This window comes from Megalobrama amblycephala, linkage group LG11, assembly GCF_018812025.1.
Source record: "Megalobrama amblycephala isolate DHTTF-2021 linkage group LG11, ASM1881202v1, whole genome shotgun sequence".
Lineage (NCBI taxonomy): Eukaryota > Metazoa > Chordata > Actinopteri > Cypriniformes > Xenocyprididae > Megalobrama > Megalobrama amblycephala.
The window spans coordinates 18301912-18327795 of record NC_063054.1 but is presented as its reverse complement, the minus strand read 5'-3'; the positions used below and the strand labels follow the sequence as shown (position 1 = coordinate 18327795).

At 37.2% G+C, this 25884-nt stretch overlaps 2 protein-coding genes across 4 annotated transcripts; both read right to left on the bottom strand.

Annotated features, from left to right (window-relative positions):
* Positions 1-1151: 1151 nt before the first annotated feature.
* On the bottom strand, positions 1152-25741 carry LOC125278799. Its single transcript, XM_048208136.1, has 21 exons — positions 25651-25741; positions 25465-25514; positions 24904-25082; positions 22625-22762; positions 22359-22476; positions 22091-22233; positions 21767-21934; positions 21271-21673; positions 17885-18066; positions 15543-15680; positions 15343-15460; positions 15051-15193; positions 14715-14882; positions 14221-14611; positions 13633-13761; positions 9172-9353; positions 6180-6317; positions 3750-3867; positions 3478-3620; positions 1762-1926; positions 1152-1655 (listed from the first exon to the last, which is right to left on the bottom strand). The coding sequence occupies exons 1-21, from the start codon at positions 25656-25658 to the stop codon at positions 1245-1247; spliced, it is 3633 nt and encodes a 1210-aa protein (XP_048064093.1). The 5' UTR covers positions 25659-25741; the 3' UTR covers positions 1152-1244.
* LOC125277908 (leukocyte elastase inhibitor-like) lies at positions 14107-18443 on the bottom strand. Of its 3 annotated transcripts, none has more exons than XM_048206489.1 (7): positions 18151-18443; positions 17885-18063; positions 15543-15680; positions 15343-15460; positions 15051-15193; positions 14715-14882; positions 14107-14611 (listed from the first exon to the last, which is right to left on the bottom strand). In XM_048206489.1, exons 2-7 carry the CDS (start codon positions 18050-18052, stop codon positions 14198-14200), a joined length of 1149 nt encoding a protein of 382 aa, XP_048062446.1. In that variant the 5' UTR covers positions 18053-18063; positions 18151-18443; the 3' UTR covers positions 14107-14197. The 3 variants fall into 3 exon arrangements, with proteins under 3 accessions (XP_048062446.1, XP_048062445.1, XP_048062447.1); XM_048206488.1 differs by having other exon boundaries at positions 17885-18066; positions 18151-18442; XM_048206490.1 differs by lacking the exons at positions 17885-18063; positions 18151-18443 and adding an exon at positions 15956-16013.
* Positions 25742-25884: the final 143 nt, after the last annotated feature.

The window sequence follows — 25884 nt, the reverse complement described above, 5'->3', positions numbered from 1 at the left end:
TTTCGCAACTTGTTTATTGACTTATTAATAGCAATTTGCTGTGGAATAAACCTATGTGCCGATCGGGTCCAGACGGGTCCGGTCGGGTTCGGGTCCAGCTTAGACGGGTTCGGGTAGTACATTTATGGCATTTCTCGGTTCTGCACGGGTTCGGGTCCAACTTTCAAAATAATAGTCGGGCCGGGTCGGTTCCGTGTAGCACATTTACGGGTCTCTTCGGGTTCAGGTATGAATTTTTGGACCCGTGAAGACCTCTAGCTCCCAGCCGTGTTGGCTGGCTTCTTGTGCCGTTTTTGTGCTTGGCCCCGTAATTGTTGCTTGAAGCTATATTTAGGAATTAAGTTGATTTTCTGATCATTAAGTTGATTTTCTGATCAGGAACATCTTACCAATTCCAAACCACATAGCTACTATTAATTTTGTATTTAATTAATTATAAGTGATATATAATTGTTCATGAAGGATCGAAATGAAAATGCCTTATATTCAGGTGTGCATAATTATTAGGTATGTTCTCTTTTACAGATAAAATGATCCAAAAGAAGAAATTTAATAAGTCAAAAATTATTAAATGCACATTAGAAGGATGCAATACTAGAAATTGCAGTTGAAACAGGCATGACCATTGGACAGTGAAATGCTCATTAGGTCAGCAGGGTCAGACAAAAACAGGTGGAGAAGAAAAGACACAAAGATTTCTTTAAACAAACATTGTATAAAGATGATTCTTAACTATGTTATGAACAATATAATAGAATGAATATAATAGAATTTGATATACTATTCTATTTTATGTGATTTTTGTGTAAAATGGCCAGGGTTTTCCCATTCTATACAATGCATCGATACATTGTATCTAATTTGCATATTAATGTGTTCTTAGAGCAACATGCAATGAAGAAAGAAGTGTAAAAATGGGAGTAGTTGGCAACATTTTCATAAGAATATCTAATATTTCAGAATTTCTTTCCCTATTCACTTGTTGTGTCTCCCAAAATGCCTGATTTAAGTCCTGGTGTCCACTACATGGACATGAGAAATCAATGTCCTGTTCCATATCAGAAAGTCATATTCTGATTTGAAACCTCATAACAATTTACAAACATTTTTTGTACAAACATTTACTTCACATTTGTGAAAACAAAAACAAATGCATTTGGTATAATTTATTTATTTTGATAAAACATTCAGAGAAACGCATTTCTTCATTAGGGTGTAACAGAAAAAAAAAAAACACCATGTTTCTAGAATGGGCCTCTGAATCTGCCAAGGAAGAGGATGCTGTTAGTTGGGTTGTGCCTGATAAAGAAAATGAAGGGGTGATCAGCTATGAAATTCTGGGGATCTTGTTTAGAGGCACAGGAACCCAAAATGAATCCAGTGGCTGCTGCAGCCTCAGTGCCTTCCTCATTCACTTCAACAAAGGCCTTGTGAACCACAGCTGAAATGAAGAGGCCGTCCTGACTGCTCATGCCAGTCAGATCAGCCTTTGTTCCCTGGAACACAGAGCTCATACCCATCTCTTGCAGTATTTTTGATAGGGAGCACTCAACCTCCAGCTTGAACTTTGGCAAATGGACTCTGATATCCATCCGTCTGGTCATTTCTCTTTTGGTCCAGTCAAGCAGCTTGTCATGGGTCAACTCACTCTCCAGCTGTCAAATACACACAGATACTAAAAAATTAACACACACAGCAACAAACTAGTCTATCTAGGATCCACACTATCCACCTTTTTCTGATCATGGCACTTTTGCTGACCTTCAGAAGAGGATCAGAGCCATCCTGAGTTTCATTTGGAAGAAGGATCAACATGCTGACCTCCTGTTTATATGGTAACTCCAGCACCTGCAGTTCATACTCTGGGATGTATCTGAAGAGGAACATTTTCTTCTGATACATCATTTCCACAGGCCGGCTCTCATTCTGATTGAAAGCAAATTTTATCAAATGAAGAAATATACAGCATGTTCAAAATTAAAGGGGTCATGAACTGGATTTTTTAATTTATTATAATGTTATAACGAAGTGCACTTATAATGTTGATGTGATGTTCACATCAAAAAATTGCCATAATTTAGAAATAAATTTTAGTCCTCTGATTTGAACACTATGTTTGAAGGGGAGTGTCTGCTGTGAAACTTAAGTGTAAACACCCACTGCTGTGATTGCCTGACATCTTTGCATATGAAATAAGTATTACATGAGGAAACCTCTCGAAAACTTTTACTACATTTTTACTATTACAGCTATTTTACTATTATTGCATTATATTTAGATCTGTGGTTCTCAAACCTGTCCTGGAGTACCACCAGCCCTGAACATTTTGTATGTCTCCCTATATCTGACACACCCATTTCCAGTCTTGCAGTTTCTACTAATGAGCTTATGAGTTGAATCAGGTGTGATAGATACAAAATGTGCAGGGTTGGTGGTACTCAAGGACAGGTTTGAGAACCATTGATCCATTCCCATTACATGGAAGGTTGCAGTGATGATCACTGAGCAGATGACAGACAGTCTGTTGATGAATGAGTGTGAATGCAGCGATCTCATCATTGCAACACAATTTCACACTCTCAAAATGCTTTCATCTTAACTAATAATGCAAACATGATGTAAATACAGTTAGAGATTCATTATGTAGTGTAAAAGCATCACTATAATGGGAGTTTTGGCAAGTGTCCAGATAAACTCACGCTGTGTTATCGGCAGCTTCAGCCATTATAAAGAGAGTGTTCTTTGAAGTAAAAATACTATGATTATTCATTATGAATTTAACTGTCATTACCGGTTTAAAAATGAAATACGTTACTTACAGTTTGCGGGGTCCTTGCTGGTTCCAGAACTGCTGGTACAGCCTGATCTTCGAGCAAAAGTTTTTGGGCAAAGCCAGTATCGAATTGTTCTCAAAATAGTCGCTGGTAAAATGTACGATACAAACATGCAAGTCAGCACTGACGTGACTTGGACGTTCATTAAAAATAAACTGAGTCCATTTTTCACTGACATCGGTATCCTTTGGCAGCTTACGCAAAAATGTTTTCCCACAGCCAGGAACAACACAACATCTGCGTGGCATCGCAATCTTGTTATCACAATCTTACCGTAAACAACTACTTTAGATCCATTCGCTGCTTATCGACTGATGTAAAAGTAGGCATTGTTGTCTTGCTCCAGAGGGAGTTGTATCTAAATGACACCAAATGATGCCACCTCGGATCCTTTTTAAAGCTTGATTATATAAATGCTTTTTTATTGATGACGAGGATGTTTTAAGTTATGGAACTTGCAGAATGTATTAATGATACAAAGACCTCTTATATGCCAAAAGAAGGAAAATTTGATTTCTTATGTCATGACCCCTTCAAGTTTTTATTTCATGTTAGTACATGTGTGGGTAAGCACTATCAATTGTAAAAGATTTTAAAAAGCTTATGCTGTTCCTCCACCCTTTAAACAATAAGTGGACTGTACCTGGTTTATTTTAAATGGCATTTCTTTAGTGTCTCTTGCTTTAAATATGTGCACCCAGTTCCCTTTGAAGTAGATGGCATTAACTAGAACTAGACGGGTCATTGCAGTCACAGTTCCTGGCTTGAGAAGATCTTTGATTTTATCTGAAAACACAAGTTTATGTTTTCGACTTCACATCTTTGTGTGTTTCTTTTTTCTTTTTTTAAAGATAAGATGTATACTAGCAATAAGTGATTCTTTCAAATGTAATTATATGGAACTGTTCTTCTCACTTTCAGTCTGCTCCTCCACCCATTTGTTAATGAGCTGTCGTGAGTCCTCAGATGCTCCAATGAAGTCCACAGCCTGAAGGTCAGCGTGGTACAGCTTCAGGGTTGAGTCCAAATACTCCTGCAGCACAAAATAAAGGCAGTGTCTCAAAGCACACTGAAAGCATCAAATGGCTCATTTCCACCGAGCGGTATGGTACGGTACAGTACAGTACGATTCGGGATGGTAAACCCTGATCCACTGCCAACAGACAGTACCTTTACTTGATAGGCGTGGTGTATGCAAGAAAGTAGAGAACAACGCCATTCTCATGCGAAAAAGAAAGCGACACAGTAAACAACAATGGAGGACATATAGCAGACCTTGTTCTTGCTTCTCTGCATGTACAATGACACATTGCTGCATGCCGACATTGTGTTGCAACAGTATTGTGTTTCAACTGTACAGGTGCATCTCAATAAATTAGAATATCATGAAAAAGTTTTTTGTTCAAAAAGAGAAAACTTAAATATATTCTAGATTTATTTGACATAAAGTAAAATATTTCCAGACTTTTTTGTTTCAATTTGATGATTACATCTTGCTGCTCATCAAAATCAAAAAATCAGTATCTCAAATTATTAGAATATTTAATTTCAAGTTCTATTAAATTACCATTCTCAGGGTATAAATACTGGGTTTAGGTCAGTAATCCTAACAGCAGTCATGGGGAAGTCTGCTGACTTGACAATTGTCCAGAAGACTACCATCAAGACCCTATACAATGAGGGTAAGCCACAGAGGGTCATTGCTGAAAGAGTTGGCTGTTCGCAGAGTGCTGTGCCAAAGCATATTCATAGAAAGTTGACTGGAAGGGAAAAGTGTGGTAGGAAAAGGTGTACAAGTGAAAGGAATGACCGCAGGCTTGAGAAGGTTGTCAGGCAAAACCGATTTAGGAACTTAGGAGAGCTTCAAAAGGAGTGGACTGAAGCTGGAGTCAGTGCATCAAGAGCCACCGCACACAGACGTCTTCAGGAAATGGGCTACAACTGTCACATTCCACGTACCAAGCCACTTCTGAACCAAAGACAACATCAGATGCGTCTTACCTGGACTGTTGCTCAGTGGTCCAAAGTCCTCTTTTCAGATGAAAGTAAATTTTGCATTTCATTTGGAAATCAAGGTCCCAGAGTCTGGAGGAAGAGTGGAGAGGCACAGAAACCATGTTGCTTGAAGTCCAGTGTGAAGTTTCCACAGTCAGTGATGATTTGGGCAGCCATGTCATCTGCTGGTGTTTGTCCACTGTGTTTTCTGAAGTCCACAGTCAACACAGCCATCTACCAGGAAATTTGAGAGCACTTCATGCTTCCTTCTGCTAACAAGCTTTATGGAGATGCTGATTTAATTTTCCAGCAGGATTTGGCACCTTCCCACACTGCCAAAGGTATCAAAAGCTGGTTCAATGACCATGGTGTTACTGTGCTTAATTGGCCAGCAAACTCGCCTGACCTGAACCTCATAGAGAATCTATGGGGTATTGTCAAGAGGAAGATGAGAGACACCAGACCCAACAATGCAGATCACCTGAAGACCGCTATCAAAGCAACCTGGGCTTCCATTACACCTGAGCAGTGCCACAGACTGATTGCCTCCATGCCACTCCACATTGATGCAGTAACTGATGCAAAAGGAGGCCAAGTATTGAGTGCATAGAAATGAACATACTTTTCAGAAGCCTGACATATATGTTTAAAATATCCCTTTTTTATTGATCTTATGAAGTATTCTAATTTTTTGAGATAGTGAATTGGTGGGTTTTTGTTAAATGTGAGCCAAAAACATTGCAGTTAAAAGAACCAAAGACTTAAAGTACTTCAGTCAGTGTGCATTGAATTTATTTAATACACGAGTTCCACAATTTGAGTTGAATTACTGAAATAAATGAACTTTTCCACATTCTAATTTATTGATATGCACCTGTATATTAAGTTTAGTTTTATTGATTTATATAGCACATTTAATAACGACAGAGTCGAATGAAGTGCTGCACAAGAGTAAAATAGAAACATAAAACAGATAACAGAATAAAAACAAATAGACAAATTTACCCAACAATAAAAAAAACTTACAAATGATTCCAGTCTATAAGCCATTTTAAAATGATACGTCATAAGCAACAAATTTAAAAAATGGCGCCATTTAAAAAAATATTATCATTCCTCTTGTAGAACATGCAAGTAACAATTCTCTGTCAACCAATCCACGGCTTAGCTCCACCCTTTAGGTACCGGACTACTGTGCTAGGTACCACACGGTTTGGTATTTTGGTACCATTCACAATTCCTGACAATTGAAATGGAAATAAAGTAATTGTGTACCATACTGTACCATACCGCACCGCTCGGTGGAAACGAGCCAAAAGTGTCTTATTATTAAAGGCAGAATAGACTCACAGGTAAGAAGCTGAAGGTTTTCTCTCCGTAGAGGAGGTTGGCTAGTTTGAGGATGTAGGAGGCTGATGGTCTGTTGATAGTTGAGGTGAGGGTCTCAAAATGAGTGTGAACATCAGAGACAGAACTGAAGGACAAAACCTGCACAGAAAAATATAGATGAGTGTATCTCACAAAACCCCTCAAGAACATGTACATATTCCACTCCACCCGAAATAAAAACAAAAACAAATGTATTTTGCATAAAGAAAATTAAGCCTATTTTTTACAACCATTAATATGTTTTTTGGCATTGTGATGTGTGACAATAGTATGAGTGTACAAACCCGATTGCAAAAAAGTTGGGACACTGTACAAATGTGAATAAAAAAGGAATGCAATGATTTACAAATCTCATAAACTTATAACATATGAAAACATATGAAATGTTAAAAGTGAGACATTTTGAAATGTCATGCCAAATATTGGACATTTTGGATTTCATGAGAGCTACACATTCCAAAAAAGTTGGGACAGGTAGCAATAAGAGGCCGGAAAAGTTAAATGTACATATAAGGAACAGCCGGAGGACCAATTTGCATTTAAAATGGACTGTGGCAAAGTGGAAAACTGTTCTGTGGTCAGACGAATCAAAATTTGAAGTTCTTTTTGGAAAACTGGGACGCCATGTCATCCGGACTAAAGAGGACAAGGACAACCCTAGTTGTTATCAGCGCTCAGTTCAGAAGCCTGCATCTCTGATGGTATGGGGTTGCATGAGTGCGTGTGGCATGGACAGCTTACACATCTGGAAAGGCACCATCAATGCTGAAAGGTATATCCAAGTTCTAGAACAACATATGCTCCCATCCAGACGTCGTCTCTTTCAGGGAAGACCTTGCATTTTCCAACATGACAATGCCAGACCACATACTGCATCAATTACAACATCATGGCTGCGTAGAAGAAGAATCCGGGTACTGAAATGGCCTGCCTGCAGTTCAGATCTTTCACCCATAGAAAACATTTGCCGCATCATAAAGAGGAAGATGTGACAAAGAAGACCTAAGACAGTTGAGCAACTAGAAGCCTGTATTAGACAAGAATGGGACAACATTCCTATTCCTAAACTTGAGCAATTTGTCTCCTCAGTCCCCAGACGTTTGCAGACTGTTATAAAAAGAAGAGGGGATGCCACACAGTGGTAAACATAGCCTTGTCCCAACTTTTTTGAGATGTGTTGATGCCAAGAATTTTAAAATCAACTTATTTTTCCCTTAAAATGATACATTTTCTCAGTTTAAACATTTGATATGTCATCTATGTTGTATTCTGAATAAAATATTGAAATTTGAAACTTCCACATCATTGCATTCTGTTTTTATTCACAATTTGTACAGTGTCCCAACTTTTTTGGAATAATAATTACTGTGAAAAAACAAGGAAATATTATTTTGAATTGTATTTATACATATTGTTATAAATTAAAATATATATCATTTTATATATAATTTAGATGAAAAAACATTGCATTAATGCTTTACAATAATGAGAATCACCATGGAAATGACAAAAGAAGAAAAAGGTTATTTCTTTTATGAACAATATTTATTTTTACTTTTGGTGTTAGGGTATTTAATATGCAAGCTGGTTATGCCACAGTTGAGTAAAAATATGATTCTTTAAGTCATAATAATGAGAAACGTTCTCATTATAATGAGTTAATATGCTAGAATATTTGGGAGAAAAATCTCATAATAATGAGAAACTTTCTCGTAATAATGACTTAGTATCTCGTAACAATGAGAAACTTTCTTGTAATACTGATTTTTTTTTATTTATTTTTTTTTTTTACCTCATAATAATGAGAAACGTTCTGGTAAATAACATAACCTTGGTTCTAGGTCTGTTTTATCTAAAACTCAATCCTTCACCCTGCTTACTGATAACTGTCCAGTTGATATTTCCACTCAGGTGAAAAACCTTGGTGTTATATTTGATGATTTGCTTTCTTTTGGTTCCCATATTAATAATACTTCACATACTGCATTTTTTCATTTACGTAACATTGCTAGACTCCATCTATCACTTTCTCAGCATAGCACTTTTGGTTACATCACAGATTGATTATTGTAATTTTCTTTTATTTGGCCTTCCTGAAAAACTCCATCAATTACAGATAATTCAGAAATCAGCTGCTAGGATTTTTACACATTCACATACCTCTGATCACATAACTCCAATGCTTTTCCAACTACATTGGCTTACAGTATGTTAAGATATCCATTACAAAATTTTACTGCTCACCTATAAAGCTCTTCATAATTTGGCTCCTCTTTATGTCTATGATCTTCTTCATTTGTATACTCCTTCACATTCTCTGAGATCATCTTCTGCAGAATTATTGACTCTTCTAAACTTCAAGTTGAGTTCAATTTGTGGCTTTCAGCTGTGCAGTACCAAAATTAGGGAATTCTTTACCACTGCACATTCGCCAGTTGAATTCTATTTTTTTAAAGCTCAGATTAAAATTTATCTGTTTAGAATAGCTTTCAGTGACTTGATTGTTTGATTTGTTTGATTGTATGTTTGATCTGTATGTGTTTTTGCATAGCTTTGTATTTTAGTGATTTATTTTTATGCTAAACTTTTAGTGGCACCTAAAAAATGTATTCTTCTTCTTCTTCTTCTTCTTATTATTATTATTATTATAAAGCTTACAAAATGATCATCATAAACTAGCGAGACCCAGAATCTGCTCTACTTAAATTTATGGCCAGGAGCCGCTACTCTATGATTTACAGAAACAGGTGTTCTCTCTTTACGTAATGCACTGTAATATAATCCGGTGCAGTCAGAAAATCTGAATGACTTCTTAAATTCGTCAGTTAGCTATAATGTAGTAGGCTATTTAAAAACAAAATGAGACTAAAATTAATAGCACTAATGGTGACGTGTCAGTTCTTCATACCCATAGACATATAAAATAAAATATCTTATATGTCTGTGTTCATACCTTTGCCATTTCTTCAGCTGTGTCTCCTCGGGCTCCCAAGTAGACCATACTGAGCGCTGCGCTGATGCTCAGCGGGGAAAAGAACATGTTTCCCTCAGAGTTGCTCGCGCTCAGAGCCCGATAGAGATCCAGAGCGAAGAGACTGTTAGCTCGAGCGAGACCCTCCATGACCGATGACACTGCTGAAATACAAGCCAAAACATCAGCTGCAAGTAGGCTACCATAGTTTTGTGGAACTATCTTCCAACTCACTAATTAATGTGTTATTTTACATTTGTAAACGATGTCCCTTTGCCGTAATTCAGCTGTCCTCTTATTCGGTTCGGCAGCTCAACTGCGTTGTAAAGTAGGCAAGGCCGTAGGTATTAAAAACATTAACTAGGTATTCTAAAAAATGTGGTTAACCTCTAAAATGTTCAGTAAGAATGTGTATTGCACTGCACTGAGTCGGTTTGAGTGTGGAGGAGACCCCACCCAGTGTTGCCAGATTAGGTGGAAGATTTTCAGCCCAAAAGTTCACCAAAACCCGCCCACTCCAACAAAAAACCGCCCAAAACTTTAATGTGTAAATAATGTGATAGAATTTTATTGCCATGTCAATCAAGGTTGATATGGACCATTATTAACTCACAAAATAATGATGACAAAATAATATAAAAATAGAAATTTCTCAGAAAACAGATCAAATTAGGGCAAGACAACTATGTCAAAATGGCAATCAAGAAATTAACCGATACCCTCAGAAAAACACATGCATCATTTTTCAATGTCATTTTCAATGTCAGTCAGACTAAGCCAATTTAAATGAAAAAAGTGCCCAATATAAGTGATCAGAATAAGCAACGTCATAATGTTTTAAAATAAAATCTGTACTGGTGGGTTTCCGCGGGAAATTCGAGCATGCAGCCATTCGTCTTTGCGCATTACGTCACAGCTGTAAACAGAAAGGACCACCAGTGCTCGGGCCCTAATTAAACGAGTGCGGATTAGAACTCAGAACCTCTGACATGCTGAACAAAAGTTCTACTCCTAGTCCATCAGGACAATCTAATAAATGCGGATCCACGTATTTATTGGCTAATGTAAATATCCTCGAGACTAAGGACTAAACTATTATATTAAACATGAGGTCTATGTCAATAAATTTTGTGCAAATTTTGTTAACTACGCAGTTCAAGAGGCTAAAAGCTTTTCCTAAAATCTAAAGCTGAATCGATCATCGTTGATTCAGTCCAGATGCCACAGCAGAGCTGATGCTCATCAAGTGTGGGTCGACACAGGCGCAACTTGTTACATGCAATATACAGATTGCATCTTCCTCTGGCATTTCAAAGAAATTGAAATTTTCTCCCTTCTACCACACGCTCTCTGTTCTCTGCGGTGTCTCCTCCTAGCAGCAACAATTGCAGCCATGTTGCAAGGTGGGTTAAGACCATGCTTTTTTTGGGTGTTAAATAATGCTGCAAATACCAGTAAATTGACGAGCGCAAACATTAGTAAATCACGTTGTGTGATTCATTTAAATACTCTCCTCCCATACATTTTGTGTCTGAAAGGGAAACTCCTACAAATAAGGTCAGCCGCAAAAACAACTCAGTCCACGCCTTTTCAGCACTAATTTTGCATTGCATGTCTTTAGTAAATCCCAGCAGTAGTTTTAAATGTCAAAAGAGGGTTTGTGCTGGCGCAAGCTAATAAATCTAGCCCTAAGTGTTCTATTTGCATCAGATGTTCAGTCACAAATTAAATTTTTTTTCTTTCTCCAATTTTCCTTTCTATTTCTTCGTTTTCTTTTTTATTCAGACATTTCACCTGTTCACCATGAAATCTGTTTAATAGTTTCCTCATGCATGGTCTCCATTCTCTGCATAAATCTCATTAACATAGAGTCTGAACTCAGTTTGCTTTTTTTTGGTAGGATTTGGTTCAGGCGTATCAGAAAAAGATGCATCAAGTAAAGGTACTAAACCAGACTGTCCAGCAACTGCTTCCATTTCAACATCCAGCATTCTCTTTGCGGGGCTGTGCAGCAAGAAGAGTTTCTTCTTCCATATTCATGAGTCAGCACAGCAAATTGTAGCAAAAGCATGTGGTGTATAATGTATGTCTGCAGAATTTAACACAAAGGGGAAAAAATGCTAAAAAAAATAAATAAAATGAAAAAGGCTATTTAACTCATTGACCAGAGAACTCTTTCAAATTAGTTCCGAACATTAACTTTAACTTTAAAAGAAAAACGGGATTTGTGTGAAATTTTCAAGAGCTTCAGCACAACCGTCTTCATACGACACCATCTTGGCAGCCTCCCCAAAATGTATGTAATATCTAATTAATATATCTTACACTGCAAAGTTTTCCTTGACATCTCATTATTTCTATGCACATTTCTGGACATAATGAATGATGGGATATGCTTAACATCTAATACTGCTTCTGAGCTAGTGTAGATTTAGTGCGTTTCAGCTGTGTTATCTATTCTTTAGCAAACAGAAACATCTGCCTGCCTCATGACATTTTGCTGAATTTTCATTTACTTTTTTGTCCGTTAGAAAATCTGCACAAAAAAATATTGTGATAGTCTTAAAAGAAATTATCAAAAATAAAATTTATTACATTGTGTGCCATAATTTTTCCATAAAATAGTGTTGTTTTTTTTAAATGTATATTTCAAGTAAATCCATTATCTTTGTGATGCTGTGTTTCCTCTTACATACAGAAAGCATATAATAATGGTTTTTATTGTTTTTATTGTGGTGTTAGACTTAAAAACATCACAAATTTTAGATGGCCCTCTGAATCTGCCAAAGAAGAGGATGCTGTTGGTTGTGCCTAATACCAAAAAATGTGTTAGGACACGTTTCCAGAGTGTTTACTTTTTTCCGGAATATAAAGTAAGTGTGTTAAATATTTGAATAAAAAAATAACAGATATGACTTTACTTTAAGATCCACATTTTACTGTACATTAAACTGTGTTAGAGTCTTCGGGAAGAACACAGTCCGAAACATGGAATCATAAAGAGCAAAGCTTACATTTTCTAAACCAAGAACACAGCCAAACCAAGTTAAAAAAGGGAAAAAAGATCACAAACTCAATCATACAACTAGACAGTACACAAGTCAAATCTAACAAGACGTGGAAAACCACATTAGAAAAACAAAACAAAACAAAATGTGTTCTGCGTATATGAAGTGTTTCATATGGAGTTTCAAACATTGTCATTTTACAGTGATGCTTAAGGCTGAAGAGAGACCTTAGAGAGTAACGGTTGTCTGCAGACACTGGATATTTGGTTTAAAAATGGTGTGGAATGGAGTGCATGAGCAGTTGTGAGTAATAGAAAGACAATGAGAGAATTTAGTTGAGAATCAGATGAAATGCTGTTATAGAAAGTCCTGATTGATTAGTGTAATGCATTAGGTTCAATCCCAGCTAACAAGGAACGTTCCCATGACTTCAATAACGTTCTTTAAAAGTTATGTAAATGTTAGGACAAATTGTTCTTAAAACAACAAAAAAACTGTTGAATGATATTTTGAATGTTTAAAAAATGTTTTCATAATGGGAATGTTAGCAAACCATTTTAAAAACATATTTTTAGCTGAGATGAAGCCAGTGTATTAATCCTGCTTGCCCGTATATTTTATTTACAACTTGCATTCATTATTTGTTCCTTATGCATGTCTTGTGACTTCATGTTCTCTTCAATTCTCTTTAATGATCAAACATTAAAAAAAAATGTTAGATCAACTTCCAACTAAACCATTCCAAAATATATTTAGCAAATATTAATAACATCATAAAGACGTTCCAAGAATGTTGTTCTACGAACGTTTTCTCTAAGTGTTATGAGTGTTCATCAAGTAAAAAAAAACATTGTAAGGACGTTCGATGAACATTGTTCTCATGTTTTCTCTCTACATTCCAAGAACATCAGTCAAGTAAAAATAACATCATAAAGACGTTACAAGAACTTTGTTCTGAGAACGTTTTCACTCAACATTATGAGAACATCAGTCAAATAACATCATAAGGACATTCCAACAATGTTGTTCTAAGAATGTTTCCTCTCAATGTTACGAGAATGTATTTTAACTATAAAAACATTATAAGACTGTTACAGAAACATTATTTCAGGAACATTTTTTTCTAACATTTACATAACGTTAATGAACGTTACGGGTTCAGAGCGTTTACTTTGAAAAAATTAGAGTGTTCAAAGCAGGCCGCCCGTCGCCGCTGAATACCGCAGCTAGGAATAATGGAATAGGACTCCGGTTCTATTTTGTGGGTTTCTGGAACCCGGTGTCATGATTGAGAGGGACGGCCGGGGGCATTCGTATTGCGCCGCTAGAGGTGAAATTCTTGGACCGGCGCAAGACGGACGAGAGCGAAAGCATTTGCCAAGAATGTTTTCATTAATCAAGAACGAAAGTCGGAGGTTCGAAGACGATCAGATACCGTCGTAGTTCCGACCGTAAACTATGCCAACCCGCGATCCGGCGGCGTTATTCCCATGACCCTCCGAGCAGCGTGCCGGGAAACCAAGAGTCTTTGGGTTCCGGGGGGAGTATGGTTGCAAAGCTGAAACTTAAAGGAATTGACGGAAGGGCACCACCAGGAGTGGAGCCTGCGGCTTAATTTGACTCAACACGGGAAACCTCACCCGACCCGGTTATGGGAACGTTCCCTGTTAGCTGGGTAGATGCTGCTGTGGTCATGCAAAGAACATTGTCATTTCTATATGCAGTTAATATGGAACTGCAGTGGCTAGTATCTACCAAATACCACCATGAAGTTAGTAGCTTATACAGTAGTAGCGCCAGTAACTAAACTCATTTAAACTGAATGACAATGGGTTATTCTGAGAGAGAGCACTCTTTGCTTTGGAAATAGTATTGAAATGGCCACATACAAATGAATAATAAACTGTGATGACAGGAAGGCATAATTTATTTGATAAAACATTCAGAGAAAACATTCATTTCTTTATTTAGGTGTAACAGAGAAAAAATACACTACATTTCTAGGATGGGCCTCTGAATCTACCCAGGAAAAGAATGCTGTTAGTGTGGTTGTGCCTGATGAAAAACATGAAGGGGTGATCAGCTATGAAACTCGGGGTTTCTCGCTGACGGGCACATCCACACATAACGATTTTAGTGGCTGCAGCAGCCTCAGTGCCTTCCTCATTCACTTCAACAAAGGCCTTGTGAACCACAGCTGAAATGAAGAGGCCGTCCTGACTGCTCATGCCTGTCAGATCAGCCTTTGTTTCCTGGAACACAGAGCTCATACCCATCTCTTGCAGTATTTTTGATAGGGAGCACTCAACCTCAAGTTTGAACTTTGGGAAATGGACTCTGATATTCATCCATGTGGTCATTTCATCTGTATTGGTCCAGTCAAGTAGCTTGTCAAGGGTCAACTCACTCTCCAGCTGTCAAATACACACATATACTGAAAATTAACACACACAGCAACAAACTAGTCTACAGGATCCACACTATCCATCTTTTTCTGATCATGGCACTTTTGCTGACCTTCAGAAGAGGATCAGAGCCATCCTGAGTTTCGTTTGGAAGAAGGATCAACATGCTGAGCTCCTCCTCTTCATATGGTAACTCCAGCACCTGCAGTTTATACTCTGGGATGCATCTGAAGGGGAACTTTTCCTTCTGATACATCATTTCCACAGGCCGGCTCTCATTCTGATTGAAGACAAATGTTATCAAATGAAGAAATAGACAGCATATACAAAATTAAGTTATTTTTATCTTAGTGCATGTGTAGGTAAGTACAAGTAAAAGATTTTAAAAAGTGATCTCCAGTTTGCTTATGTTGTTCCTCCACCCTTGAAACAAAAAAGTGAATTGTACCTGGTTTACTTTAAATGGCATTTCTTTAGTGTCTCTTGCTTTAAATGGCTCCATCCAATTCCCTTTGAAGTAGATGGCATTAACCAGAACTAGACGGGTCATTCCAGCCACCATTCCTGGCTTGAGAAGATTTTGGATTTTGTCTGAAAACACAAGTTTATGTTTTTTCACATCTTTGTCTTTTTTATTCTTTTAAAGATAAAGCATGTATACTAGCAACAAGTTTAAACTGATTTTTAAAATGTAATTCTTTTTTATCTTAAGTAGAATTATATGGAACTGTTCTTCTCACTTTCAGTCTGCTCCTCCACCCATTTGTTAATGAGCTGTCGTGAGTCCTCAGATGCTCCAATGAAGTCCACAGCCTGAAGGTCAGCGTGGTAGAGCTTCAGGGTGGAATCCAAATACTCCTGCAGCACAAAATAAAGGCAGTGTCCCAAAGCACACAGGGAACATCAAAATGTCTCATTATTAAAGGCAGAATAGACTCACAGGTAAGAAGCTGAAGGTTTTCTCTCCGTAGAGGCGGTTGGCCAGTCTGAGGATGTAGAATTCTGATGGACTGTTGATTGACGAGGTGAGGGTCTCAAAATGAGTGTGAACATCAGAGACAGAACTGAAGGACAAAACCTGCATAGAGCAAGACAGATGAGTGAATCTCACAAAACCCCTTAAGAACATGTACGTTACACTTCACCCCAAATTAAAAAAAAAAAAAAAACACAAAAAAACGTATTTTGCATAAGAAAATGAAGCCTATTATTACAACCATTAATATGTTTTGGCATTATGATGTATGACAATAATATGAGTGTATACCCATAGGAAAAATGTATTGCTCATTGGTTGCTTTTCTTAAAGGGTTAGTTAACCCAAAAATGAAAATTCTGTCATTAATTACTCACCCTCATGTCGTTCCACACCCATAAGACCTTCGTTCATCTTCAGAACACACATTGAGATATTTTTTGATGAAATCTGATGGCTCAGTGAGGCCCCCATTGCCAGCAAGACAATTAACATTTTCAGTGCCCAGAAAGGTACTAAAGACATATTTAAAACAGTTCATGTGACTACAGTGGTTTAACCTTAATGTTATGAAGCAACGAGAATACGTTTTGAGCTCCAAAAAAACAAAATAACAACTTTTCAACAATATTTAGTGATGCCGATTTGAAAACACTGCTTTATGAAGCTTCAAAGCTTTATGAATCTTTTGTTTTGAATCAGTGGTTCGGAGCGCCAAAATCATGTGATTTTAGTAAACGAGGCTTCGTTACGTCATAAGCATTTTGAAATTTCAATAGTTCACGTAACTTTGGCAGTTTGATCCGTAAAGCTTCGAAGCAGTGTTTTGAAATCAGCCAGTTGTGATTCTCATATATCACTCATTTTAGTATCAATAGAGTTTTAGATGTTTCTCCTAAAATTCCTTAGGAGAAATAAGAGTAGACAGAAATGACAAATGAGACATGAGAAATATCTGAGAGACAAAAGAGTCAAATCTGAGACCGTGGTGGAAGAAACTTAGAACATCTCTTTATTGTCTTGCTGCAGTCTCTTTCAAGACTTTCTAAGTTTGTGAGACTTAGTTGTGATTCTAGCATTTTTCATTTAAAAAATATATTTAGTTACCACTTGTATAACACTATGGGTTCAAGTGTACTATAAGTGGTATCTAAATACGTTTTTTAAATACAGAGATAGTATGTTAAAAGCACATTTCATATTTCATGGTGTCTCAAAATAGCACAGTTGATTTTACTTAGATGTTCTTAAGATTATGTGATGGAATTTTTTAATTAATCAGAACTAATATTTCATTTACTTTGCAGGAATAACATTTATATGCTTTTGAAACATAAAAGTCTCAAACCTTGGGCTTAAGTCAATGTGTGTCTGAATCATATCCAAATATAAGAAAAGAGGAAATGAAACTTAGACTACCATCTAAATATAATAGCCCGATGATATTGAGTAACAAACAAACTAATAAACACATGACTTGGGCAGTTCTTGCTTTACCTAGTAACAGAAGGGTTTGACATATGAAGAACTAATCATATTGTAGAATGCTTTGCCAAGCTGCTATCCTATATGAACTGTTGTATTCTTCTTGCTGGTGGGATTCTCTGAGATTGATATGAGGTCCTCCGGCCGTGAATAAAGCATATTCTAAGGCATAGTCTGGAGTCTGTCTGGTTATTGCTGTGCAGCAAGTTAGAGAACACTAGAGACCTTATTCCCAAGTGATAGCGTTCAAAAGGGTCAAGACGTTGTCAAAGCCAGTTGCCGACTAGTAGACGTAGTGCAAGAGTATAAATATTTTTGAGTGTTGCCAGTAGATGCTCGGGTGTCGACTAGCAGATGACCCAAGTAAACTTAAGACAATCTACCACTATTATCTTAAAGGTGCCATCGAACGTTTTTTTACAAGATGTAATATAAGTCTAAGGTGTCCCCTGAATATGTCTGTGAAGTTTCAGCTCAAAATACCCCATAGATTTTTTTTTAAATAATTTTTTTAACTGCCTATTTTGGGGCATCATTAACTATGCACTGATTCATGCTGCTGGCCCTTTAACTGCTCGCGCTTTTTACCTTTGGTTTGAGTGTATTTAACGGCTCATTTCGATTCAGTGTAACATCTACTCTGCGCTCAATCAGACAATATCAGTGATATGATTTACAGAAACAGATGTTCTCTCTTTACGTAATGCATTACAATAATTAGAATCCAATCTGAATGATTTCTGAAGTTCGTCAGTGGTCCTTAAAAATCGAAATGCGACTGAATTTAATAGCACCAACTGTAACGTGTCAGTTCTTCATACCTTTGCCATTTCTTCAGCTGTGTCTCCTCGGGCTCCCAAGTAGACCATACTGAGCGCTGCGCTGATGCTCAGCGGGGAAAAGAACATGTTTCCCTCAGAGTTGCTCGCGCTCAGAGCCCGATAGAGATCCAGAGCGAAGAGACTGTTAGCTCGAGCGAGACCCTCCATGACTGATGACACTGCTGAAATACAAGCCAAAACATCAGCTGCAAGTACCATAGTTTGTGCAACCATCTTTTAACTCGCTTATAAATGCATTATTTTACATTTGTAAAAGATGTCCTTTCGCCGTAACTCAGTTGTCCTCTTGTTTGGTTATCGAAAGCTCCCTACTGTATACGTTTGTAAAGTATTGTAGTAAGCTACGTGGTAAAAATATTAACTGGATGTTCTAAAAGATGTGGTTAACCTCTAAAAGTCTCGGTAAGAATGTGTTTAATATTGCACTGCATTGATTTGGTGTTGTTGTTGCTGTATATCGGGTTGGTTGAGTGTATAGGAGGCTCCATTTCCCAATCACTGCAGTTTTTAACCGCTTTGCCTTGCTAAAATCATGAAGGCACACCCTTTAAACTAGCCCCTAGTATGGGATCCCAAGCCTGCCAAAATTAAAAATAAATAAATACATAAATAAAAATACAAAGAAATGTAAAAAATAAAAATAAATAAATAAATATACACAGAAAAGCAAAAAATATATAAATAATCATTTATTTTTCATTTTATTTATTTATTTATTTATTTATACATTTATTCATTTACATTTTGATTTTTTCCATATTTATTTATTTATGTATTTATTTTCATATTTGTTCATTTCCACATTTGTTCATTTCTACATTTCTTTATTTTTGCATTTCTTTATTTTTACATTTATGTATTTCTACATTTCTTTGTCCATAAGGTAATGAGGAGGGCGTGATTTACCTCAGACATGGCAATCGAGCTCAGAGTAGGCAAGAGTGAAGCGTTGAGGCCACAGTGACATCTTGTGGTGAGGCCGAAATACAAGAAGTGTAGCCTACTGAAGAGCCTGCGATACTGGGATGAATGACTTGGATGGGCAATATAGCCAAAATCTTATATATCAAGGGTTAAGTCGTATATTATCACCCTAACTGTACTGTGTGACATGGATAGGCTACTCTTTATTCCGACATGGCCGTAGAACATCGTCTGGTCTGGATTTGTAAAATGTCCTGGGGCTGGCAAACATGAACAGCAACATCTTCTGACTTGTGACTGTCCACACGGGAATTGACGCGATGCAACAAAATTTTCTACTGTAACTGACGCCTCATTCTATTTTGGATCTTTGAAATACTGTATGTGTTGTATTTTAAGCGTCAATCACGTAGTAGTGCATGTAAAAGTAGGAAATATGAATGTGAAGTGAATTTGATTGTTAATGGAAAATAACAAGCACTTCAGAGTCCCTGTTTTCAGATCTGTTGAAGATGTTGCTGTTCATGTATTGCAGTCTCTTTAGTAGGCTACACTTCTTGTATTTTGGCCACAGCACAAGGTGTCACTGTGGCCTCAACGCTTCGCTCTCGCCCTACTCTGAGCTCAATTGCTATGTCTGAGGTAAACCACGCCCTCCTATTTACTCTATGGACAAAGAAATGTAGAAATAAAGAAATGTAGAAATTAACAAATATGGAAATAAATAAATAAATAATGTGGAAATAAATAAAAATAATGAATAAATGTATAAATAAATTAAAAATATAAATATATACATAAATAAGGAAATAAATGTATAAATAATTATTTATTTTTTTATTTATTTTTTGCTTTTCTGTGTATATTTATTTATATATTTATTTATTTTTGCTTTTTTACATTTCTTTGTATATTTATTTATGTATTTATTTATTTTTAATTTTGGCAGGCTTGGGATTCCATACCAAATGCCCTGCTCCCTCCAAAGTCCCCACTTCAAGGACTCTTACCTTTGCAGGCAGTAGAGCATAGGGATGCTCCCTTCCGTTTGGAATTTGCCCAAAAGAAGTATGTCTGAATTCACTCTTGCCCTGCGTTCCATTCGGAAGGCCCGAAGTGTCCATCAGTTGTACCCTTCGAAATCCTTCATTCCGAAGGGCCCTTTGAAGTGGCCAGTTTTGAGCACTTTGGTTTGGAACGACCGTTCAATATGGTGGCCGTGATTATTTTCACTCCGAAGTGCCCTTCGGAGGGCGATATATCCCGTTTGGAACGCACCGATAAATGAGTAGGCAAAAAGTACCCGGATGACCTACTATTTCTGGCGAGATTCTGAAGCGTGCACATGGTAGACACTTTACTATCTCATGAGGCTTCCGGAGAGGATTTGTGAATGGCAGTGAAGCGACGCAATTGACGCAGGTTGGTCACATGATAATGACAACATGGCGAATGTAGTACATCCGGATTACATTCATACTACACATTCATACTGTAGTATAGAACATACTTTTTTTAGCAGGTGTGAAGTAATTACTTATTTAAAATAAGTACCGAGAGTGTACGATTTCAGACGCAGCCATGGCCTGCCCCACGGTCTTTGCACTTGACTACTTGTAGATTGACATGAAGTAGTTCCTGCGTTTGGTCCAAGTGTTCAAGTGGGCATGTAGACAGCAACAGTGTGTGAAACTTTTGATTTTCCCAATGGAACATACTTATTGTAAAAGGTTTTACACATTTTGATTGTCAGTACTTTACACTTTAAAATACATTAGTAAATGTCTGTTCAGCAGTCCTTATGTAACAGATAACACAATTTGCGTCTAATTAAGTGATAAAAAGCAGTTGCAAACGTTTGGCAAAATACACATATGCCCTCATCTCTGCACCATTTCAGTATGCAACTCTTTTCGTTTTACTACCAAATTATATGTAATATCTAATTAGTTTAACTTGCACTGCAAAGTTTCCTTGACATCTCATTATTTCTGAGACTGAGACATCTCCTGAACACAATGAATGATGGGATATGCTTAACCTCAAATACCGCTCCGAAGTGGTATTAGAGATAGTGTTGATTTAGTGTGCATTATCCATTCTTTAGCAAACAGAAACATCAGCATCCCTCATAACTGCATTTTGCTGAATTTTGATTTACCTTTTGTCACAGCTAGCAAATTTGAAGAAAAAATATTGATAGTCTTAAAAGTGATATGTTTATCAAAAACATATTGCATTGTGTACCAAAATAATTCATAAAAACAGTGTTTATTTTTTTTATGTGTGTATTTTAAGTAAATCCATCATTTTAGTAAAGACATTATCTTTGTGTTGTGGTGTTTCCTCTTACAAACAGAAAACACAAAATGTAAATTATTTAATAATGGTATTTATTGTTTATATTTTGGTGTTAGATAGACAAACATCACAAATTTAAGATGGGCCTCTGAATCTGCCAAAGAAGAGGATGCTGTTGGTGGGGTTGTGCCTGATGTAGAATAAGAAGGGGTGATCTGCCATGAAATGCTCTTCTCGTAACATACAGAAGGCCACAATGACCGCTGTAGCTGCTGCCGCCTCTGTGCCTTCTTCATTTACATCGACAAACGCCTTGTGGGCCACTGCTGAAATGAAGAGGCCACCCTGACTGCTCATGCCTGTTAGATCAGCCTTTCCCTCCTGGAACACAGAGGTCATCCCCATTCCCATCAATGTTTCTGCTAAGGAGCTCTCAACCTCTAGTTTGAACTTTGGAAAATGGACTATGATCTCTGTCTGGGTGTCCATATTGTTTCTGTTGGTCCATTCATGAAGCTTGTCAATGGTCAACTCACTCTCCAGCTGTAAAACACACATATACAAATAATGTGAGTCTCTAAACATACAAGATACCAAATATAATCAAGAAGATCAGTACAAAAACTTTTTGCCGACCTTCAGAAGAGGGTCAGAGCCATCCTGAGTTTCCTCAGGAAGAAGGATCAACATGCTGAGCTCCTCCTTTACGTATGGCAACTCCAGCACTTGTAAGCGGTGCTCATAGACATAGTTGAAGGGGAACTTTTTCTTCTGGTACATCATTTGCACTGGTCGGCTCTCATTCTGATGGATTACAGATACAGGTACAAATGAGAGAGTGAACAGGAATAATATGACTCTCTGTCAGGTAGGTATGATGTAGTACATAAAGCGTAAGGACATACAGATTTTGATTTTGATTCAGCACAGAAATGTTTCTGGGTGAAATAAGAATAGCACCTGGTTTATTTTAAATGGCATTTCTTTAGTGTCTTGAGCATTAAATCTCTGCAGCCAGTTCCCTTTGAAGTAGATGGCATTAACCAGAGCTAGTCGGGTCATTGCAGTCACCATTCCTGGCTTGAGAAGATCTTGAATTTTATCTGAAAAACACAAGTTTGTGTTTCTGACTTCACATCTGTGGCTTTTTAAAAAAGGTTATTTTGCAACAGGTCCAAACTGATTCTTTTATCCGAAATAGAACTGAATATGGAACTGATTTTCTCACTCTCAGTCTGCTCTTCCACCCATTGGTTAATGAGCTGTCTTGACTTATCAGATGCTCCAACGAAGTCCACCGCCTGAAGGTCAGCGTGGTACAGCTTCAGGGTGGAGTCCAAATACTCCTGCAGGACACATGACAACACATTCAGTAAAAAAGAGAAAAAAAAAAGAAAGACCTCAAGATTATAAAGTTAAACAATGGAGGGAAAATATTATATATCTCAGATTTAACCTCAAAATGTCTCATTATTAAAGGCAGAATGGGCTCACAGGTAAGAAGCTGAAGGTTTTCTCTCCGTAGAGGCGGTTGGCCAGTCTGAGGATGTAGGAGGCTGATGGATTGTTTATTGATGAGGTGAGGCTCTCAAAATGAGAGTGAACATCAGAGACAGAACTGAAGGACAAAACCTGCACAGAGCAAGAGAAGTTCTCCATTTTCAGCATAATAACACTTTGGAAATATCTTACAATACTGGCATATTATCATAGATTTCACTTTTATTCAAAAGAAAATCAAAAACATGCCTGCGGGAAGACTAAGTGTGCACTGAAGAGACTGTTCTGAGTACATTTACTGCAAGGAGTAAACTAAATCATGGATTTTATCTAATTGTCATTGGAGTCTGAAGTTCGTTGTCAAGCCAAGCATTTACATGCATTATCTAAATGAGTCTGTAATTAAGACAAATAGATGCAACATAATCAGGGTAGGCACAAGTTGGCTTTTGTGGCAACAATCTGGAATATTTTCTTCTAGGTCCATTTTAGTTTTTTTAGTTTTTTTTGGATTTGGAGGAATTTTCTTGAATTTTAAGCTGCTTCTAAAAGAGTCTCAGGCGGAGAGTGAGAGAGCAGCTGTGATCATTTGTTTACATACTTTACTTCTCCCTTCCTCTCTCTGTTGAGTCAGTCTCGCTTGCTGGTTGTATCACAGTCTGCATGCACTCTTTGGCTAATGAAATGTTCTGCTGTGTCTAGTTAATCAATAAAAGTTAATGCTTGGCATTCAGTATTAAACTGAAGCAGTCTAAGCATATTCAGTGGCTTTCTAAAAGACAAAAAACTACTTATTGACGATGTGTTATTCAGTCAGCATATAGACACTGCTGTGTTCATGCAAAGAACATTGTCATTTCTATATGCAGTTAATATGTAACTGCAGTGGCTAGTATCTACCAAATACCACCATGAAGTTAGTAGCTTATAGGATTAGTTCACTTTCAAATTAAAATTTCCTGATAATTTACTCACCCCCATGTCATCCAAGATGTTCATGTCTTTCTTTCTTCAGTCAAAAAGAAATTAAGGTTTTTTATGAAAACATTCCAGGATTATTCTCCATATAGTGGACTTCAATGGCCTCCAAACAGTTGAAGGTCAAAATTACAGTTTCATTGCAGCTTCAAAGCATTCTACACGATCCCAGACGAGGAATAAGGGTCTTATCTAGAGAAACCATCGCTCATTTTCTAAAAAAAAAAAAGGTCAAAGTTTGAACGAAATTGCCATATACAATATGCTAGTTCAAGTATATAACAATTAGATCAAACTTTGACCTGTGGAGGGCAGTAATACACTTAGCAGTGTCACTGCCGGAATTCTAATAGAGAAGAAGAAGAAGAGAGCTAGTTCAAGATGAGCATTTATGGTTAAAACGTATATAATTTTAATTTTTTTTTTTTAGAAAATGAGTGATGGTTTGTCTAGATAAGACCTTTATTCCTCGTCTGGGATTGTGTAGAATGCTTTGAAGCTCCAATGAAACTGTAATTTTGACCTTCAACCGTTTGGAGGCCACTGAAGTCCACTATATGGAGAAAAATCCTGGAATGTTTTCATCAAAAACCTTAATTTCTTTTCAACTGAAGAGAGAAGGACATGGACATCTTGGATGACATGGACGTGAGTAAATTATCAGGAAATTTTAATTTAAAAGTGTACTAATCCTTTATACAGTAGTAGCGCCAGTAGGTACTAACTGAACACATTTAAACTGAATGACAATAGGTTATTCTGAAAGAAAGCACTCTTTGCTTTGGAAATAGTATTGAAATGGCTACATACAAATGAATAATGAACTGATGACAGAAAGAATAATGATAATTCAAAGAAATTCAAAGGAAAAATGTCAAACTGCCATGATTTCTCAACCCTAAAATGAAAACTAATTCATTAATGAAAGCATTCTCAAGTCATTTAAAAAACATCTCAGGCTCTGAGAATTAAAGGTATTTTCTTCCCCCTATAAAATCTAGCTTAAATAAACACATTGGGTAACCATTGCATAACTGTGTGCCATTCTTTGAATATGATAAATGCATCTTTGTAAGCTCAAACTATGCTAAAGTGTTTACTCTTTTGACATCTAGGCCTCGCCCATTACCCATTATATAGGGTTCTTTTATCTTTCGTGTTTTGGGTTGTGTTTTGTTTCCCAATCACCGATTTTAAGTGCGCGCAATGAAGCCAACTTGTAGATTCACAATTAGAAAAATTCATTAGAAACCCTCACAGCCCTTGCTTGTTCTCCTGACGCCCATGCATCATACCTTTGCCATTTCCTCCGCTGTGCCTCCTCGGGCTCCCAAGTAGACCATACTGAGCGCTGCGCTGATGCTCAGAGGAGAAAAGAACATGTTTCCCTCAGAGTTGCTCGCGCTCAGAGCCCGATAGAGATCCAGAGCGAAGAGACTGTTAGCTCGAGCGAGACCCTCCATGACTGATGACACTGCAAAAAGAGCCCAAACATGATAGCAGCACCAATTTATACAACCATCGTTGCATACCATATAGCGCTTCTGACAAAACGAAGCGTGACACTGAGCAGATCTTTAGAGATTTTAAGTCTTTATGTTTTATGAATGCCCCGCATTTAGCTAAATAAGCAAAAATAACTTTAGACTGTTGTCCATTTTAATAATCGAATTCCACTTTTATTTCATTATTTGTAACAGTAGGTATCTTTTGTATAGCCTATATTTTATTAACGCACAGAGGTTTCATTAGCCTACATGAACGCGGAAGTCGCAAAGACGTAGCCAACATTATCGTTTATTTCTATACAGTTTCGTAGACATACATGTGTATAGATTAAGTAGCCTATTACTTACATTTTATGAAAGATGCTTGTCCCAAACGTACGTCTGTGCGAGAGAGAAACCTGCCCCAGAGTCACGCAATATAAATGACTAGCAAACGCCCATAATAAACAGAACAAGCTAGGCAAGTTAACTGCAGAAGTTACACATGTAGGCTAACAGGTGAGTCAGTCTCACACTCCCCCCGCCCTTTATTACCTTTTCATATGCTTCCCTTATTTTACTGCATAATGTCCAGCCAAGTTCAAAAGTGAGTAAAACAGTTGTTGGAATGTTTGAGTGTGCTTACTTTGGACAGAGAGGGAAAGCGAGCGAGCGAGAGCGAGAGAGAGAGAGAGAGAGTGTACAATAGGAAATAGATTTATGTTTTGTCAGCAACACAACACAGATGCATTCAATGAATGTGACAGCTCTGGACTAATCAGTTGGACT